Raw genomic sequence first — 20,027 nt, forward strand, 5'->3', positions numbered from 1 at the left:
CTATTACAGTTCTTTAGGGGGCTGTTGTACCATCTACAGTGGGCCTGGCAAAACACATGCTCCCTCTTTTGAAGGGAAAATGGCCATAATCTCATTTTAATTATGCAATGGACTATCAACTCCCACAGCACTGACGACCTCCTCAAAACATTCCCTACTCCAGCCAGGACAGAGGGACCAAAGGAGACTTTGCTCTCAAGCTTTTAGTGTTTGTCAATGACATCCACCAAAGTTGTCCTAGTGGGATTTAAATCTGAAGACATAGCCGCAGCTTTCACGTTCCTGAAATCGCTGGGGAAAGCATGTCAACACATGGAAAAGGGACAGGAAACACTTTGGGTTAATGACAGACCTCCAGGGCACTCCAGATCCTGCTTGGTGTTATCACTGAAGTGCAGGAGCAGAGCACTGATGGCTGGACAGAGGAGAACAAGAAAACACATTCACATGTGTTTGGACACATGCAAGTAGAAGTGGCTTGATAGCAAACCCCTTTCACCCTGTTCTTCTGCAAAATTGTTACCTGCCCAACTCAAGCCATACATCTTCAAGAGTGCTTTTACAGCAGATCAGTAAACTGCCTGGCTCTAGGTACATGAAAGAAGGCAAACGTTTGTCAGATTAAACTGAATTCTAAGGGATGAAAATACAGTACCTCTCATTTGGAGACGGTCAAGAGCACAGCTGAAATATCTGATTCTCAGTCAATTGTTCTAAGATGCAGGCAGCATCAACAAGGGGGGTGGCTCTTAAAATCCTGCTGTCTGCAGCCTTATGCCAATTCACTTTTTTAGGAATAGGAATCACCATGGAAGAGGAATCACCATGGAAGAGGAATATGCTAAAGTCCACAGATGAGATGGATGTAAAAGCAATTGTTGGCAATTATTTTTGTTTGATGTTAAACCAACAGCCTGGGATTATTTTCCTCAAAGTTTTTCCTCCAACTTCCCCCACCTCCCAGGGATGTTAGTGCTTGGTATAAATAGTTCCACATTTATTTGTGGAGGAAACACATACATCTTGTAAGTCTGCCCACCAAACCCTTGCTCCTAAAAGCTGCCTGCTGGTCGCAGAGGGATTTCAGTATTGTCCTGCTCAATTGCCTACTCTTTATTGAGGTGCCTGTAAAATACAGCAGTGTCCCACGCAATGATGCAATGACAGCCCTTGCTGTGTATCTACCACCCATTAGGGACTGTACCAAAACCACACTAATTTTACAGAGGAAATTTCTGTAGTGCTGACTGGGTTTACAGTTCAAAGTAGCAACACAGAAGGAGAGAAAAGCATCTCTCGATGGAACCTCACAGTTTCTCCTTAACAGCGATGTCCATCTTTCTGCCTAAGGCACTGGCAATGAATAAATAATAATAACAAGTCCCCCAATCAAAGATCTTTCATGTAACCTCAGGAGACCACTTCATAAAGCCATGAGAACCATGGCAACAGATCAGAAAACCATGTAAGCCTTGCATCCTGCCTGTGACAGTGACAGTTATCAGATCCTTCCGAGGAAAGTACACAAAATTCCCACACAGGCAGCTGAATTGCTCAGAGGCTGTTTTAAGCCCTCCAAAGAATTATAATGTGTTATCCACACAAAGATCTGAGGTCTTTCAAGCTTTGCCCCTTGTGTCATTCATTTCCACAAGCCAACTGCTCACTGCTAAGTTCCTGGAGTGCTTTCCAGCAAGCTGACCTGATTGCACTGATTGTTTCAGCATTCCGAAGACAACAGAAGGAAAACATCCCTGAGCCTTTTCAAGACGTTGATCACTTTATGTGCTTCTACATTACACCCCATATTTTTAGGAAGGAAAGAATCAATAACACAGACTATCTTTAAACCCATTCCTGTAAGAGGGAAGTGAAGGGCAGGCATGTGAAGACAGAATGCGAGTACACTCAGGGGCTGGCTGACTGAATTGGACTAGACGTGTTCGCCAAGAGTGTCGTGTGTAAATGCACTTGCTGTCTAGTTTCATTGTGAGTCATGAATTCTCTAAAATGCAAGCAAAGAACCAGTTGCACTCACACTTACTCTGTACCCTGAGCTAAGTCTTATTTGGTTTATTACTCCTGTGCATTCACAGACACTGTGTGTTTAGACAAACACCATTCTCCAGTAGCTGCAAGGGCCAGGAAGTAAGTCCCTGAACCACTGACCTAGGCTGATACACAGTGCAGTGTGGGTCAGACATGTCTTTGGCAGAAAGCAAGGTTCTAGCCCTGCAGCAGTTGCCATGCTGCTTTCTCTTAGACATCAGGTAATGCCATCTATGCTTGTCTTCGGGACTGGCATCTAACCTACAAGGGAAAACCACCAAACCCCACCTCCCTAACAAGATCCACCAGTGAGCCAGAGGCATTAGGAACATCATCTGCATCTGGAATTAGAGTCGTAGAACATAGAATGGTTTGAGTTGGAAGGAACCTTAAGATCATCTAGTTCCAACCTGCCACGTTCCATCAGACCAGGTTGCTCAAAGCCCTGTCCAGCCTGGCCTTGAGCGCTGCCAGGGATGGAGCATTTACTTCTTTGGGCAACCCATTCCAGTGTCTCACCATCCTCACAGTAAAGAATTCCCTCAACTCCCACAGCAGCGAGTGTCCAGAATGCTTTAGAGGGAGTCTCAGCATCATTTAAGCAGCAGTGGTCTGTGCACAGGACAGGGGTCGTAAATAATTCCTACTTCCTATCCCGTTCCATACAATGTCCATCTACACTTAAGTCTCTGCCAGGGTACAGAACCACAGGCTTAGCCCTCTACTTTTTCTATGCCAACAACATTTCAATGGGCTTTTGTACCACAAAGTAAATACAAAGAAACACTGCTATTGACTGCAATTTGCAATTAGGTCCTGACTAATAGGACAAGAGAGCTGAACAAACAGCAGGCCACAAATAAACACCTGCAATGACAAGCATTCTTCATCCTGCAATAAAAGGGGATCACAGAGTGTGTAAGGAAACCCCACTCTCAACTAGAAATGGCCAGTGTTATTCCATAGGAATCATGTGCTAGTTCATTTTTGCTGGCAGCATTCAGAAATGCTTTTGCCTCTTGCTGTTACAAATGGCAATTTAGACAAAGTGTTCCAGAGTGGCTGAGTGGCCTTCAAAAAGGGATAAATCCATTTAAAGAAATGGCTGAAATACTGACATATCCCAGTGTTTAATTTGCTATGGTTTGGAAAAGGAAAAGGAGAATGAATCTGGTTTCTGTCTTACACTTATTTCGAAGATTATCACCCTCATGGGTTTACAAAGTGCCATCCCAAAGTGCATTTGCAAGTTGCAAGCCGACTTCCATACCAAGTTGAACTGCAGCTGCAGGAGTGAGCATTGCAACTAACCTTGCACTTGTGGATGGAAGAACATGACCTCTGTAAGAGATGCCAGGGTTAACAGCAGTTTCAATACCCATGGTGCATGACCGGACCCTGTTTTAGATAATCCCTCACTTGGAGTTTCTTCTGACTACTCTCTTTCTGGGAGAGTGAGTACTACTGGAGAGTGACATACTGGAATGAATAAATGCTGCAGCGCACAGGATTTGCAAATGCAATGTCTTTATGCATCATCAGTGACATTAATGGAAAATAGAAAAGGCAGATTTGCTGAATCCAGGGATTGTTAACATTAAAAAAGCCCATTTCAATCAGGCCTATAAATATATAAGGTGAGACTGATGACTGCCCAGTTGGCCCATCTGAAGTCGGTTTGTGTTCAAGGCCTATTTCGTTCCGCTCCTGAGAGGCCACACCATCATAAATGTCCCAAGGAGCCACCTGAGCTTCATTATGGGCAGTCCTACACAGCTGAAAACAGAACCCTGGGGGAAAACCTGTCATGGTGTTGCCGGCAGTTTATTTGTCTGGGGCCTAAACAATGGAGTCTAGTTTCTGGACTATGAATCATAGAATGGTTTGGGTTGGAAAGGACCCTAAGATCATCTAATTCCAACCCTCCTGCTGTGAGCAGGGACTCCTCGCACTAAACCATGCCACCCAAGGCTCTGTCCAACCCGGCCTTGAACACTGACAGGGATGGGGCATTTACCACTTCTTTGGGGAACCAGTGCCGGTGCCTCAGCACCCTCACAGTAAAGAACCTCTTCCTTGTATCCAACCTGAAGTTCCCCTGTTTAAGTTTGAACCCATCACTGCTTGTCCTATCGCTGCAGTCCCTGATGAACTTGAAAACAACTAAAGAGGATTTTAGCAAGAAAAATGTCTATGTATATTAGATTTTTGTTAGAACTTACTTTGACTTGGGCTAATGGACTATGGTCAGTAAGATTTTCCCTCCAAAACCAGGCTCCCCGCAGGCTCTGAGCAGAAGACTGGTCTTTGCTGTATAACCTTACATCAGCATATGGGAAGAACCTTGGAATGTGTGCACACACTGAAGGGAAGGGGAGAGCAGTGAGAAACTTCTTTTGAATTGCTGTAACAATGCACCATTCATGCAACTGAGACTTACTTGTGTTAACTGGAATCTAGTTCTGCAGGCTGGTAACAGCACCAAATACCATGAGGAATGTGCACTTTTGACGTAACTGATGCTCTGGAATTCATTTTCAAAGCCAGGTATCTGTGTGTCCAAATGAGTCACTCCAACCCAAGTCTCTGTGGGTCTACACATGGGAATCTCTGCAGCCCATACTGGAATGTAGTTGCTCCTGCTTGGAACACACCAGCTATTTCAGCAGCTTGGAACGGTTAAAGGCTATGGTTCCCAAAACTGCGTTCCACAAGGTAACAGCAAGTTCTCTGCAGCCAGCCACACAGCAATGGTACTTTTATAGTGGTCTGATGATAAATCACCATAAAAATGTGATTGTAAGGATGCAGAGCGGTCTGGTACACAGCCCAAAAAGTTTGAGAAGCACTGGTTTGGAAGAAAAGCCATCTGGAACTCGAGAGAGAACAATAAAGAAGCAAAATAATCACATAGACTGGTCTAGGATCCCAGCATTCTCACTACTGTGAAAACACCCTGGTACTTCCAGAGCATACTAGATACCTGCTGTACTACAACTAACACCTAGCTCTTTGCTTCATTGCAGGACAGTGTCTTCAGTGCTTCCAAGTTCCTTCACACTCTGTCAAGACTGTTTGATTTATCCAAATGATCTCTCTCTCTCAAATCATCATAGAATCACAGAGTGGTTTGTGTTGGAAGGGACCTTAAAGCTCATCCAGTTCCAACCTTGCCACGGCCAGGGACACCTTCCACTAGAGCAGCTTGCTCCAAGCCCCTGTGTCCAACCTGGCCTCGAACACTCACAGGGAAGAGCTTCTGCCTAACAGCTCATCTCAATCTCCCCTCTGTGAGGTTAAAACCATTCCCCCTTGTCCTGTCCTTACAGGCCTTTGTCAAAAGTCCCTTATAGCCCCTTTAGGCACTAGGAGCTGCTCTAAGGTCTTCCCAGAACCTTCTTTTCTCTCAGCTCTCTCAGCCTGTCACACCTCCTCCAACAGCAATGCTCTCAACTCCCATTTTTAACTGTTAACTTTGAAAACTCCCAGTGGGCACAGACCAAACCTGACCTCTTCATCACCTGAGCCCACATCTCTGGATGAATATTGCTGCTTGCATTTTCCACAAGACACTGTGTGCCCTGCAGAATTGGAGGTTTGTGCTCTAGGAAAATAAGAGTGCTTCAGGTGTGGGAGGCAAGAGAAAACTAAAGCCATCTTGAAATAAATCTTTTAAGAGAAAACACTTATGGTTTCCCTGGGATGAAGCATATTAAATATGAAAAATGTACTATAAAAGTTAGTTCTGGTTTTGCACCCCCTGTTTGTAGAAGGCTGATCCAACTTCCCTTAAAATCACCTCTCCCACTCTGGGCTAACACCTTTAAATTGCACCCAATAGGAATTAGTGACAACTGTATGCATAGACCTAGAGCAGGGTACAGAGAAGACGTACAGGGCTCCTTCTGATTTAGACCGTATACAAACGCTCTTATGGTCACCATACTTGAAAATTAACTGAAAACTTACAGGCTCAGTGAAAAGCAAGAATTAAAGCTAAGCAGGTTTCCTATTTACTACCAAAAGCTTTTAGCGTCACTGCAGAAGCAAGGAAAAAAAAAGTAAGCTACTTATGAGGTGTTGAATATAAGTACACACCACTCTTCCAGCAAGTGGTAGCCATTAGATGTCTAATAATTGCATTAAAGTTAATGTAACTCAACTGTTCACCTCCCTCTTCCAACACCAATGTGGCGCTACTGAAAAAAGCAAAGGTGGCAAGACTTGCCCCTCTGAACCACATGAGCACGAAACACAGTGCAGATACCTCTATGTGACATTGCATAGCTGGTATTAAGAGGAAGCTGTTGTTTAAAAGCATTACACAATACCACAAAAAATCCCATCTTCCACTATAAAGAGCCTGAATGAAGTTCTGAGGTTTGAGGAACATGTGCAGGGGAAGATGGACAGGCTGTGTGAAAAGCTGTTAGGGCTCTGGGTGGAAGGATAACCACTTCTCCAAAATCTGTGGGAAATCCTTCCCCTCATTATTATAATAAATTACAGAAGCCAACACAACCTTGGCAAGAGGTGCTTGAACTACAGCCTGAGGGAAGAGAGGCCAATATCTACTTAGAGAACAGACTTGCCACAGGCAGCACAAGTGCAATTTTCTCTTGCAACAACCAGCCCGAGTACCTGCCCAGTAGAAAAGAGTTAGGACAAACCTTCCTTCAAAGCAGGAAGACGGGATGGGAAATGAACTGTTATGTTGTGGTAGTTGCCATGCAGTCTCATAAACTCAAGATATTACTGAAGACAAGCCAGTCTGGAGAGGTGCCCTGTTCTAGTGGCCTGCATTCACTTGCTCACATGTGCAACAAGAAGGCAAAGCATGACACCATCAGCAGAAGACCAGGACACCTTCCCTCCCTTCTCTGCATCTTCTCTCCCACCAGACGTGATTTACTTTGCAATCTAGGGCTGTCTGGTGGGAGTGCACACCGTAAACACCAGTTTTATGGGTCCTTGGTGCACAAGGGCACAAACACCTTCCTGTAACCTGCTCACTGTTCAAGGAAGTACTTTCATTCTTGATTGCAGAGAGATTTCCACATAGGCTTAAGTGCTGGTATGAATCAGTCCCTCACACTGCCATGGCTTCTTAGCATAGCAGATACCATTCTAGCAGACAGGAAAAAAGGACTATTGGAACCTGTAAAATACTTCAGCAGGAAATAATCAGACTCTTGGACTATCTTAACTTACCCCACCTTGATAAGTAAAAGACCTACCCTTGTCACAACATTAACCAGGGAATACTGCATGCAGAGCCCTGCTTCTTCATCTATATTGCTTAAGCTGGAGCTGTCCTACACAAACTCCCCTAGATCAGCAGCATGCTGTACATGGCTGGAGGAGTTCAGAAAACATGATACAAAATCAGGTATGGGGAAAAAAGGTTTTGCTCCTTGTTGATACAGCTTAAGGGTCTCCTGGCAAAGAAAGAGCTCCACCTTGTCCTGGCATGTCACAGATTGCCAGAGAAGTAACCTGGATTTAAGAACGCTTAGCATGGTTTGCAGAAGGGAAGATGACAGTAGTATGACCTGCTCTAGGTAGGACATGGTGGTCCAAACCATTTGCAGTCAGTAAATCAAGAACAGCAACTACAGAGTACTCTGTCTTGTCTGCTTGGGTTGGGCACCTGAGATACCAGGGCCTGGGGAGGTGTTCTTGTGTAAGAAGTCATTCACTCAAAAGGAAAACCATGAATTTTAAACAAGAAAGTGTCCAGAATATGAGTTCCTCTGTTCTAGCAGGTGCAGTAGGAAGCAAAAGATGAAGATCTGATTCAGTTATGCATAACACAGATGAGGGGCAAAACAGGATCTATTCAGGTAGAAGCAGATGGTAGCAAAGAAACATGCAGCACCTGCAACTCTTATAGCATACATATGTTCAAGGTTGGCATCCAGAGCAGGTGATCTCTGTGCAGAATAAAGAAGGAATGTTAGAGCACAGGCTGTCATTATGAGCCAGGGACAAGATGATGGGAATCAAAGCGAGTTGAAAGAAATCCCTTCAATTTAGCAAGTGTGATTTATCCCATCATTGCACTCCACTGTTTCAAGTTCCCTATGCACTGCATATGCTTAGAGCACACCGGAGCTGCTAACACTTCTGCAAGGTTGCAATGTAGCACAAGGTTACATTAGGTCAGCTCAAGAGGTAGAGGAACTCAAGTGAAGGTTTTGCTTTTCATTTGAGCAGAAGTTTTAATTGGAATTGACCCTTCCAGGAAAAAGGAGCCCAGAACTAGACTTCAGAAAGTACCTGGCATTGCTAGGCTGCCTGGCAAACACAAGCTGAAAGGCCTTTGGGAGAATGCCCACCTCTCTCCACGTGAGAAGACACAAGTTCTTTCAGAGCCCCAGTTATCTATGATTATTCACCTTTAATGAGTTCTTCCGGATCCTTACATTTCCTTGCTTCCAGCCCTTATGGTATAAACCTGGTTACCAGGGTTTCCTCTAATGACATCCCTATACCTTCTGAAGACAGATACTTTCCCCCTCTGCATTTCAATGGAATTCCTGCCATTTGATGCCTCACATGGTTTTCACTTGCAGAAGCCCCAATTGGTTTATGCGCGTTCCTCTGAGCTTGAGCTGCCCAGGCTGGAAGATGAAGGTGCCCATTAGCAAGGATCAAATCTCTGGGTCTAAGCATCAACCCAGTTGACTGCTGCATGTTCAGGAGCTGGACCACAGTTCTTGTGCTGGGTCTGCCTCAGACCTGCTGTGTGACTTTGGGCAGGTCATTTCTCCCATCTGGTTCTCTTGGTTTCCCCATCTGTAGAAAAGGGCAAGCCTCATTATGCCTCCCTATATAAACCATCCTGAGATCTTCAGAAGACAAACTGTATTGAAAGCCAGGCGCTATTACTATTAGAGCTCTGGTGTGCTAAATAGCCACTGACAAGAGGCACAAAAGCAAAATAAATCCAAGGGCAAGGAAAGCAGGCAGAGCAATAAAGCACAAAAATTGAAGAAAGAAGGAGAAAAAGAAATCTAGTGAAAACCATAACACAGCCCTGGGCACTGCTCCTTCGGTCTGAGTATATATGGAATGATAACTTCATTTTGAAGCAGTTCTACAAATCCAGCTGTTTATCTTCTCAGTCATTGTTGTTTTAGAGGCCAGATGTTTTGGCGAGTCCAAACTGCTGCTCCTACATAACTCCACACATGGGAAACACTTTTTGTGTGGCTTGGCTTATAAATGTATTGACTGACTACAGCTGTACAGCTCGAGCAGGCAAAGAGATGCTCTATCACCTTTGGAGATTGGCCAGGGTTATCCTTTCTCCAGCTGGGAAAGACACAAGCTCGGGTGCAGACCTGCAGGACAGCTCAGTGGGCTTAACTAATATTGTTCTAGCTGCATATGTAGTGCTTTAAAAAGCAAGATCAGCACAGAATTATAGCATCATCCAGAGAAAACCAAGGTTCTGGAATTAACATATGTCTGTTGCCCTACAATAGTACTGAGCAAGCAGCAGTTGTGACCTGTCAGCGTGTCCTTTGCTGTCACAGGATCCTTGCTGCAGAGACTGCCCCATTCTGTTCCTTTCCATTATGGATGAGGCTGGAGTGTCCCTGTGATTTTTCCTTACTGGGAGGTCACAGTGCCCCTCTAACCAGCTTTCATTATATCTGCTGGGCAAAGAGCAGCTTGTATCTCAGGATTGATAGAAAAGATGACAAAAATTCAAATCCTGTCTTTGCAATTCCTAAGAAAGCAGTCACCTTTGCTTTCAGAGAGCAGCAGAAGCTGAGAGTGTGTGAATTGGCTTTTGAATGCTTGAAGTGAGACAGCTGTGCCTGCAAAGAATGGGTTATAGTCTGAATGCAGGATCATCCACTGCCTTTGGTGGGTTGCTTTTCCCCTTGCTGTTTGAGTTTGCAGCACCATCTCTTGCCTAAAATTGTGTGCAGCCTTGATTTGTCTTATTTTTTAAAGCCTGTTGAATAAGTGATAAGAACTGCCAGTGAATACTACATTTCACTCCTCATTAACATTGTAAATTCATTTAGGACTCATTTAAATGCAGGATTAACAACCTGAGGACTAATCCACTCTTTATTCAAAGGACATAGTGAGGAGGAGCAGCCTTTTGTCTCGCATCATTCAGTCAGTTTTCAGGACCATCTCTTGGGAGGAGTGATATTTCTGTCTCTGCTCGCAAAGGAACTGTTCAAGGTTAAGGCAGAGGTCTGGGAGACATCAGTCCTGGTCCCAGCTCTACTGCAGGCTTCTTCTGCAGCCTTGGTCAAACACTTCTACACCGCATCCATTACCCCAGATTTGCACATCCAGAGAGGTCAGGCTTAGAGAACAGACAAAAGATTAAAAGTAGCATTTATACAGTGGTTCAGGGCAGTGTCTTTTATTTCACCAGGGTTCAGGGTACACGTGTCATGGGCCAGCTGCCAACACAGAAACTTGATAAGCTGAAGTAATACATTTAATAAGTTTCCAGTTATGTACCCCTACCCTTACTTATGGGAAATGATGTTTTATTTTGTGAGCACTCTTTTCCTCTGACGCAACTGGGATTAATGCATCATTATCCATATTGTAGGAGCAAAATCAAGCCCTCAGTTTGCAGATGAGCAAAAAAAACCCAACCAGGAGAAAGTGTTGCTTTTCTTAAAGCAACAGTTACCCGTTCCTAAACCCTCAGCAGACTCAGCAGCAATCTTGCGGTACCTCACAGTGATGCTGTTTGCAGATGCCCTGTATGTTTGCTAAAGAAATAAATCACATTTCTTGCAATTAACAAATGAAATGCCCTGTTGGAGCTCAGCTCTTACTTGCTGTCAGTAAATCATCTGCAAAGGATTTTAATCCACTGAGGGGAATGAAGGTGAAATATATGCTTTGGCAAGTGTCATTTTCCACCAGAATGTTTTCTTGAAGGCACTCTGTGTCTAATGATACATTGAGGACTTGTTCCTCTGAGTACAATAAATAAATACAACTAATTGCTGTAGAAAAGAGGCTGACAGACAACCATGGCCACTTTGGGCCTAACTGATTTGTGCTCTTTATACTCAGTAACACTTGTAAAGCTCAAGCTTTCTGTTCTGGACACATGCAGCAGACATCAGCTTAGCTGAACTCTGCCATCCACCAAGGAGAGCATTTTTAAAGCTCTAATACAAACTGTTGTTAAGTGTTTGTATTGCAGCATTACCAAGAAACTGTAGCCACACATGAGGACCCTGCTGTAACACAGGTTGCAGCAAATAAAAAGGAGGAGACACTGCAGTGATTCACATAGCTTGAAATCAAAGGTCAAGTGTGCATTCAGAACATTCTCACCTCTGGTGTGATCATAAAGAATGAATGATTATATACACTTTATTGTTGGCTACAGTTCCACAGACAAGCTCCTGACAGGCGCTTGGTATCCACTGTGATGGCATGAGGAAAAAAGCATGGAAAAAATGTTTTTCTGGCACACTATTTCTAATCCTAGTTGAATTCTAATTTTGTTCAGAGATATAATTGATCCAGTGTGGTTCCCTCAGACAGATGACAGTGACAAGACAACCACAGCACCACAAATCTATGACTTCAACTAATAAATCTGTAGGAAGTTTCCAAACCAGGCTTCTCTACCCTAAGAACCTGCATTTGCTCTCTGCCTAGTCCTTTCAACTCTCCATTAACACCAAGTGCGCTGTCACAACTACATGAGACTGCTCCTCAATGTCATCCAATCCCGTCTGTTGACAAAGGGACTCCTCTAAATCACCTCAGGTCTAGAGGCCAGTAAGCTGGGGTTTGCCCAGGGGTTGTACAGCTGTCTGCAGGTGTCTGCAACATTCAAACGGCTCCTACATTAAAAGGACATCACAATTGCAATAATCTATCTTAAACACAAGGAGAGAAATGTCTGAAGCTAACAGCACCAAAATCAAAGGGATATTGTTAATCCATGAGCTCCATGAATGCAGTGATTGCCTGCATGAATGCCTGCCCTGCAGTTCTCATCCTCAGGTACTTGTCCTGATGAGTTTTACATTTCCATGCCGCATTGTACTCCCAATTACTGTACATTCAGCAGATTCTCTCTAGAGCACATGAAGGGCACCATACATCACACTTCTTATCAACTACAGAAAGTTAGAAGTGAGGACAGGATCTTGCTGTTGGTTTATCATGAGTTTTCTGACATAGATGATGCAGCGACTCCTATTTGAATGTAGTTGTCATAAATAGGTTGGCTTGCCTTTGGGCCATCCTGAGCCCTGATTTCCTGCCCACCAGCAAAACCCCTCATGTTCATGCATCTTCCTAAGAGCATATTTCACAGCCAATGTACCCAAGGGCCATAGCTGAAGAAATCTGAGAGCACCCTTCTGAGAAGAGGAAGGTTACAAAAACCAGCAAGAAAAAAAAACCCTCTTACCTGTTTGTAACAAGCCAGCCCCACTGTCTTTGACTCCAAAGTGCTGCTGGATGTCTAGTAACACACCTACAAGGAAAACAGAGAAAAGAACCTCAGTGCCTTCAGCCTTTGAAAAGCATACAACTTCTGTGAAGCATGAGCAAAGCTTCAAAGTCCACTAGTTTGGACACATAATGTCTAAAGTTTGCACATTGGCTTCTTTTCTATCCATGTAATGGGCTACTACAATAAAAGCTGATACAGCATCATGCAAAGAGTTTGGGAATTGAATCGTGGTGCATAAGCAACTGGTCTTCCCTTTCTACTTAAGTTCTCTTTTGGTTTGTTTTCTGCAGAATCCAGATTCCTCCTCTTCTTTTACAGACATACAGAGAAACTGATTCTGTGCTTCAGATGGTTCCACAAGATAAACTGAATCCAAGACAAGTTCTAACAGATCTCCGTTGGGAGGAGATATGACACAGCGATAGCAGCAATGATAGAAGTTTCACATTTAGGTAGGGTTCTCATTTCCAAAACAAATTGTAGAAAATATAAATTGTAGAATAAACAAAATGTAGAAAATACATTTAAACAGCTTAGTAAAGGTAGGTGAGTGACCAAGTGTCACTTTTAGTTTAAAGTAACTACCAGCAGAACCCAAACCAACCTTGCCTCTTCCCTGAGCTCCTGATATATCAATTGACATAAGCAAAATGAGCAGGTTTTGTAGTATTTACATGTTCAGCTGGATTTAGCACTGGGGTATCAAATACATTCATCCATATAATGTCATTTAGGCCACTGTATTCCTCAAAACACCAGAACCCCCATTCTCCAGCTCTACTGAGCATCTATAAAAGTTCACCTCCAGTTCAAAGCCTGATCTGAGGCTTTTTCCAAAGTGATTCTTCTCATCACTGCAGGCCACAGGGATCAACCAAGCAGCAACCTGAACTCATGCACCATAAATATCTTAGCTTTTGGGTCTGCTAGGATCACATTAAATGACAAACTCAAAGAGATACAAGGCCTCGAGATAACTATTCCCAGAAGACACCTGGGAAAATGCCAAGGAAACAGATGTAAATTAAAGGTACTAAAGACAAAACAGATACAGAGAAAGAAGGAAAAGCAAGAAAGCTCATTTGTTCTGTTCTGTACTGCTTGTACATCACCATTTACACAAGGCAGCATTCAGGTGGGCTTTAGATCACCAATGCCTGCCCAGTAACATTAGTTCAACCTCCTACAACAATCCCCAGAAGGCTCTGGGTGGGGAAGGGTGTGAATCTTATCAATGTGTGTCAATACCTGACAGGAAGAGGGTAAAGAAGACAGAGGTGCCCAGTGAAAATAAGCAAAGGGCACAAAATGAATCCAAAAACACAGCAGCTGTACCATGCTCCAGAGAGGATGGCAACTGATAGAAAACCGTACTCTGAAGTTGGTGCAGAGACTACCTTGATGTTGGTTCCATGGTAGAAACCTCTGCTGAAGTGAGCACTAAGCAGGATTCAGGCCTTCTGAACCACCAAGTGCTCAAGGGGCATGAGCAAGCCAAGAGCAGAACCTCACCTATGCAAGAAGCAAAATGGCACATCCAACCGTCTACCCCAGGATACCAAAGGGACTGATTTGCTGATGGGAAAAGGGGGATTAAGAGCTGTAGCCCTGCCTTATTAAAGCTGTCAGAGGAGGGAGATGCTCTGAGCAGCACGCTTGGACCAGATTATCTCCACAGGTCTCTTCCAGTCCCAACTACACTGGGATTCTGTGCTTCTCATCCCATGATAGAACACACATACACACCTAGAGCTCCCTCCACCACCCTGAAAGGTGCCTGCCCTGCCTACAGCAGCGTATTCCCAGCCATGCCAGCATGTCAGAGGCACAGTAAAGCACCAAAGTTACGAAGAGCAAGAGCCTGGGATGGGATGGAAAACATAGCCTCAGAAAGAAGATTTGGGGGGGGGATTTGCATCAGAAACCAGAACAGCAAGCGAAGGAATTATAATAGTGCTACACAGTAAAGCAGAGGAGGTCTTCCAGCTCATTACAAAGAAATTATCTGTCCAGTGACCACGGCTTGACAGTTCTGTAGTGCTTTTTCCACCAGGGACCATAATGTGTTTTACAAGCCTGAACTACTGTAGCCACAAATGAAATAACATTTAGGACACTGAAGTGCAGCCACCTTGGATTAAGCCTCCAACTTTATTCTGGTGATGGAGAGGGAAGTGGGTTCTGTGGATAGTCAATGCAACAGGACAATACAGAACCACAATTACAAGTCCTGTGTGAGCCTGGAAGCAGGTCTCAGATGATTAAGGGAGATCTGCATGTCTAATTGGCACAGCTTTCCTACTCCAAGTCTAGTTTATATTCTCTTTGGTCTACAAGTGTTTTGATACGGGATTTAGAGCATTAAAATTAGAGGCAGCAGCAAGCAGCTGATGCAACGCATCTCTGAAGTGATAGGAGTTTCTCTCTCCTGTGGCAGTTTTCCTGCTCAGCATGCTCACAGGGGAACACACTCCTGCCCTCTTATATTTGCTCAGCTTTGTTTCCACCTCACCATAGCAATGACTCAGCCCAAACTTCAATAAGATTTAAGGATACAATTAAGCAATGATAGACTAGGGGAGAGAATACAGGGAAATGATAGAGCTTTTGACTTTCCCTTCTGCTTGTAGATGATGGGAAGGCAGAAAGAGCTGGAGCCAGGCTCCAGACGATGATCATGCTGCTTGCACAGATGTGCTCCCAGGTGTCTCACAAAACTGATGCAACCCAAGAAAGAGAAGCCACCACATGTGGCTGACAAGGTCTTCCTTGGATTAAAGCTTGTACCTGTGTTCCAGGAGGATCTCAAAATAGCTATGAGCAACTAATAGGCACCACTGCTCCCAAGACAGCCTCTCAGCAGGCCTGGTAGCCATTTGGGATGTGTTCATGACTACATGGCACTCCTTAGTGCTATCACCTATTATTTCTTAGGAACATTTGGCATTTTCAGGACTGAATAAACACACAGGAAACACGGTGCCAACCTTCCAAGGTATCTTCCTAGCTGAACCAGGCAATGTTAATGCTAATGCAGAGCTTGAGATGAAACATAGGCAGCACCTAGCCAGAAGTGCTGATCAAGATGGGCACAGAGACAGGGCTTACTGGGAAACCCAGACAGAGTAATGACTGGTTACTTCAGTCAACCCAGACAGAAGAATGACTACTTACTTCAGCCCTATCTAGGTTACTTTACTAGGCCAGCCAAGCTAGTGTCTAAGGACCTGACAAAGCCACCAAGGATTTTTGAGGACACTGGGCACAAAGAGTACTTTTAAGAGCAATTTGGAGGACAAAAGGTCTTTGGGTGTGGAGTGTTAGATAGGGAGGGAATGTCAAGTAAATGGGGATGAGGAGCGTAGTTGACCTCATCCACTCACAGTGTCAGAGGGTTTCTAGGATTTAGCGCAGCATCCAGAGCACCGTTGCTATTTTTAACTGCCATTTCACAAACAGTGAATATAAAAGACCTGATTCTGAGGCTTTTGGAATGCAGGTCCACATTTAACAGCCTAAGTTAACTCTATTTAGGGGAGATTTGGGGAATTTTCCTGGAAATGTGTGGTTCAGGCTTCAAACAGGAAAGTAGGTGCTTGCCTAGGTGGACTCTGTGTTCCTGACCAGAGCTATAACAAAACAACAGCTACAGGACTGAAAGGTCATCTGATATGGGGTAAAAAGATGCTCTAAACAGAAGGTCATCTTAGTACAGGTGTTTCTTGTGTTAACTATCATTTACCAAACTACACGGCAGATTTAGTGTGCAAAATGCCTTGGTTATCTTTCATATTTAAATGAAACGGGCTTTTCATCTATATGTATATAGGAGTAAAGAGTCGCCAGGGTAAGAAACAGTGTTCAGAAGCTAAGCCACAATGAACTCACTATTTCAAAGCAAAAAGACATTAGCGCTTCTCTGGGAGAGCCCCATTTTCCACTCAGTGAAACATCATGATTTGATTTCAAATATAGGGTTAGCCTGTGCACAGGGTGCAAAGCTACACAATCAAAGCCTCAGGTTTCCAGGCTTGCATCACTAATGCCAGGGCACGTTCATTAAATGCTGCAATACCACTGCCCAACAGAACTACTTAAAGAGCACATGCATTTTTAATGGTATCTTTTAATGGGAAAAAAATTATGGTGCTTGGAAAGAACCAGCACACAACTTTCTACATGCTGCAGGCTGGGCACTGACCGCAGTCATGTCTGCCCCCAGCACCCTCTCCACTGCCCCACTGCAGCCCTGGATTTGCACCTCTCTTTGGGGAATCCTCAAAGGAGATGGAGGACAACCCAGACTCACACTCTTTACTCCCAAAGAGCCAGAGCAAACCCTGTGGGGGGTTGGAACTAGATGATCTTAAGGTCCTTTCCAACCCTAGTTATTCTATGATCTCTTTTCCCTCTGTTACCCGCTGCTACCTACTTGGGTTCCTTATCAAGGAATTTCCTTCCCAGGCTATGCTCCCTGTTTCTTCCAGGACCAGCTCCCTCAGGGGAAGGTAACTAGCAGGGTAGCCAACCCCTGACCTGCTAGCCACTGAAGGCACAAGCCACCTTCCTACCACCAGGCTCTTCCTCATGCCTGCAGCCATATTCAACCTGCTTCAAATAACGCATTAAGGAGGCAGAGGAGTGGTGCACACACCTGTCTGTTCAGAGCCACGGGTAAAGATTAGGTGGAAAGGAGTTTATTCTGAGGTCTCTGTGATGGTATCTGCACTGCAACCCCAAGGTGTGACTGCACTTCACACACAGCTCCCTGAGCTTCAAATGAGCTGGCTTCAGCTCAGCCACCCACTGGCTCTTAAACACCAACTTCACCGTTTGGACCCTATTTAAATACCCAGCTGCAGAAAACCACCATGGTAGCTCTGCTATTTGTCCCTCCAGATAAATTCCCACTGATACAGAACTAGCAAGACTAGAACTAAAACGCAGTGCTGCCTTCTCTGGATTGCCATTAAAGCATTCCCCGTCTTACATGCAAAAAGAAGCAGGCCTGCTCTTAAAAATACTAATAAATTAGTGGTGATGTCTTGCTCAAAAACGTTGACAAGAGCTTCCTTGGGACACAGACATTGACTTCCCTTCTGCAAAACTGATTGCCACTGTTGCATGACATGACAACGTGCACTGGTGAAATAGCCTTTGGTTTTGAAATAGCGTTGCAGGAGTAAAACGAAAAACAAAACCAAACCAGCAAGTAGACAAATCAAAACAAGGCTTTCCTAAGATCCCTCACCCCGGCATGCAAGAAACTCGTGACCTAGAAAACACTGAAAAGAAACTGCCAACATCCACAGTGGCATGTTTAGAAAGAGGTTTCCTTGAGCAAAGCTGTTCAACCCAAGGATGAGACTGAGCCAGGGTCTTGGCGCCCAGCACTGCAGCCATTTGCAGGCCATGAAACAGCTACTGACAACACCCAGAGCAGGCAAGTGGGATTTCAAAGCCTTCACAGCCACCCAGATCCTCACGCTACCTGAGTACGCAGAAAGGTGATGGGGTGCAGGCTCATCTCAGCAGACTGTGTTTGAAAGGCAGAGCAAACCCATAAGGGTGTGCATATGTAGCTCTGATACAAGCAGACTTGTTGCTTACCCCCGGTGGGCTTTCACTGGGGTAAGCAGGTGCTGTACCCGCTGCTTGGAAATGACAGAAACCCTTCTGCCTGCTTTGTACTGACATTCCTATTCTGAATCAAACCCAGCGTTACCCTCAGAGATGGGCACCACCTCTCACACCCACTTTCTCCATTCAATGGTTTTATCATGATTATGTTATCATGGGGATGTATCTGAGCTGTTCAGTCATTCCCAACGGCTCTTGGCTTACCTGCACGGCAAGTTATTATGCATTAGGAAAAGAAAAATAAGGAATGAAATTAACCAATGGCTTGGAGAAGAAAACAGATTAAAACCCAACTTCTCTCTCTCTGGCAGGGGCTGGGTAGTAATAAATGATGGTTCCTGTAACATAGCTCAAACTCCACTGTAATGCTGTATGCAAAATCTTAGCACAAAATTGCCTGCAAGAGTGGGAGGAGGTGAAAAATGTTCGTCAGGTGTAGAATCAATTAACACAAGGCATCATTAGCACAGGGTCAGGGCGTCTGGGGAAGGCAGCACAGGACAGCGAGTCCTGCTCGGGTTCAAAACACAATCAAAACAAACAGGAATGTGAACGCAGCCATGGCTGCCAAACGCTGGTGCCTCACTGGCAAAACCACACCCTCATCAAATCCTTCATCTCCATAATTACAGTGTGGGCCTGTTCCCAGGCCTATGGCTGGGAAGGAAGCCCTTGTCAAATGGGGAACATGGAATACTGAGCCAGCAGGAGCCCAACAGCTTAAATAAATTCCCAGACATGGAAGATTTTCCATTTATGATCCAATGCAATCAGCTCTCACCCGTAAAACTGCAAAGTGCCATGGGACACATCTGAGACAAAGCTCATAGGGTCACTCCGGTCTCCTTCCAGCTCCACCATAGAGCTCCCTACACCGAGATCCCTGATTTCCCCCCACCTCATCTCACACTGAGACTCCAGTTTTGGCCTATTCCCTTCATCCTGGCAATTCCCACAGGCTGAGGGAAGACTTCAGTGAAATGACATGATTTAGCTCAAAGCACAGGCTGAAATGAATTGGCACCTAGACCTGAACTTAAAAACATTTATTCATGGAGACTTGGAAGGATTCCTTGACCTGGAATGGTAAAATCAGAAGCTGTTACAACTTTAAACAACCAACAGCAACATAAACAGCAGCTAAGGTTTGTACTAGTCATCTGAAATGACGGGAACCATTAGCAGCTTTCAGATGAAGCTGGCCAGACCTTTCTCCCACACCAGCATCCCTAGCTCAGGGCCCAGTTCAGACCCTCTTCCTAGTTTAACTTGCACAAACCCAGGCACACTTTGCACTGCAACACCTCTGCTCTAATCCAAGTGAAACACAATCCTTACTAAAGCAAAAGGCTGCTCCTGCGACGGTTTAGATCTAATCAGCAGCATTAACAGATGTTCAGATCCAAGAGGAGAGCCTCAAAAACTAAGAATGCTATTATTTCACTCATTCAAATCTTAGAAAATGCAAAGATCCCCATTCATCCCCTCCTTACACTTACTCCACACACTCCTCTTCTGCTACAGCAGAAAGAAGTGGGCCTGCCACTAAAGCTCTGGTTGTCTTCTGGCTTTCTAATCTATGCAGAAGACTACCAAGTCTAGCTAATTCACGCAATGAAAAATACCTCAGAGACCTGTATATGAACTAATTAAAATAAATAAGACCAGCACAGATAATGATAGAGCAAATCAAGTGCACATGAATTCAGCCAGTGACTCACCACTCCCTTGTTTTCCTTATTGGAAAACTCAGCGTATCACCGTAGCAGAGTGACAATGAGTCAGGAAACTGGCATGAGCCACAAACGGCAAGGAAATTAAAAGAAGTATCTACAAAATCTCTTTGGGGAGAGATCTGGGAGATTTT

General features: G+C 44.5%; 1 protein-coding gene across 4 annotated transcripts in view; it reads right to left on the bottom strand.

Annotated features, from left to right (window-relative positions):
* Positions 1–20,027, bottom strand: part of SPNS2 (SPNS lysolipid transporter 2, sphingosine-1-phosphate) — a 126,045-nt gene that overhangs the window by 77,745 nt on the left and 28,273 nt on the right. For all 4 annotated transcript variants that reach the window (XR_009746420.1, XM_061470373.1, XM_061470371.1 and 1 more), the window contains exon 2: positions 12,476–12,541. Coding sequence is in view for 3 of the 4 variants with exons in the window: in XM_061470373.1 (XP_061326357.1) it covers positions 12,476–12,541 (66 nt within the window). In the remaining variant the exon portion in view is untranslated. The remainder of the gene's footprint in view (positions 1–12,475; positions 12,542–20,027) is intronic.

The sequence above is a fragment of the Pezoporus flaviventris genome, unplaced genomic scaffold, assembly GCF_033815535.1.
Source record: "Pezoporus flaviventris isolate CSIRO_AGI_PZ_B2104156 unplaced genomic scaffold, CSIRO_AGI_Pfla_v1 ptg000063l, whole genome shotgun sequence".
NCBI lineage: Eukaryota > Metazoa > Chordata > Aves > Psittaciformes > Psittacidae > Pezoporus > Pezoporus flaviventris.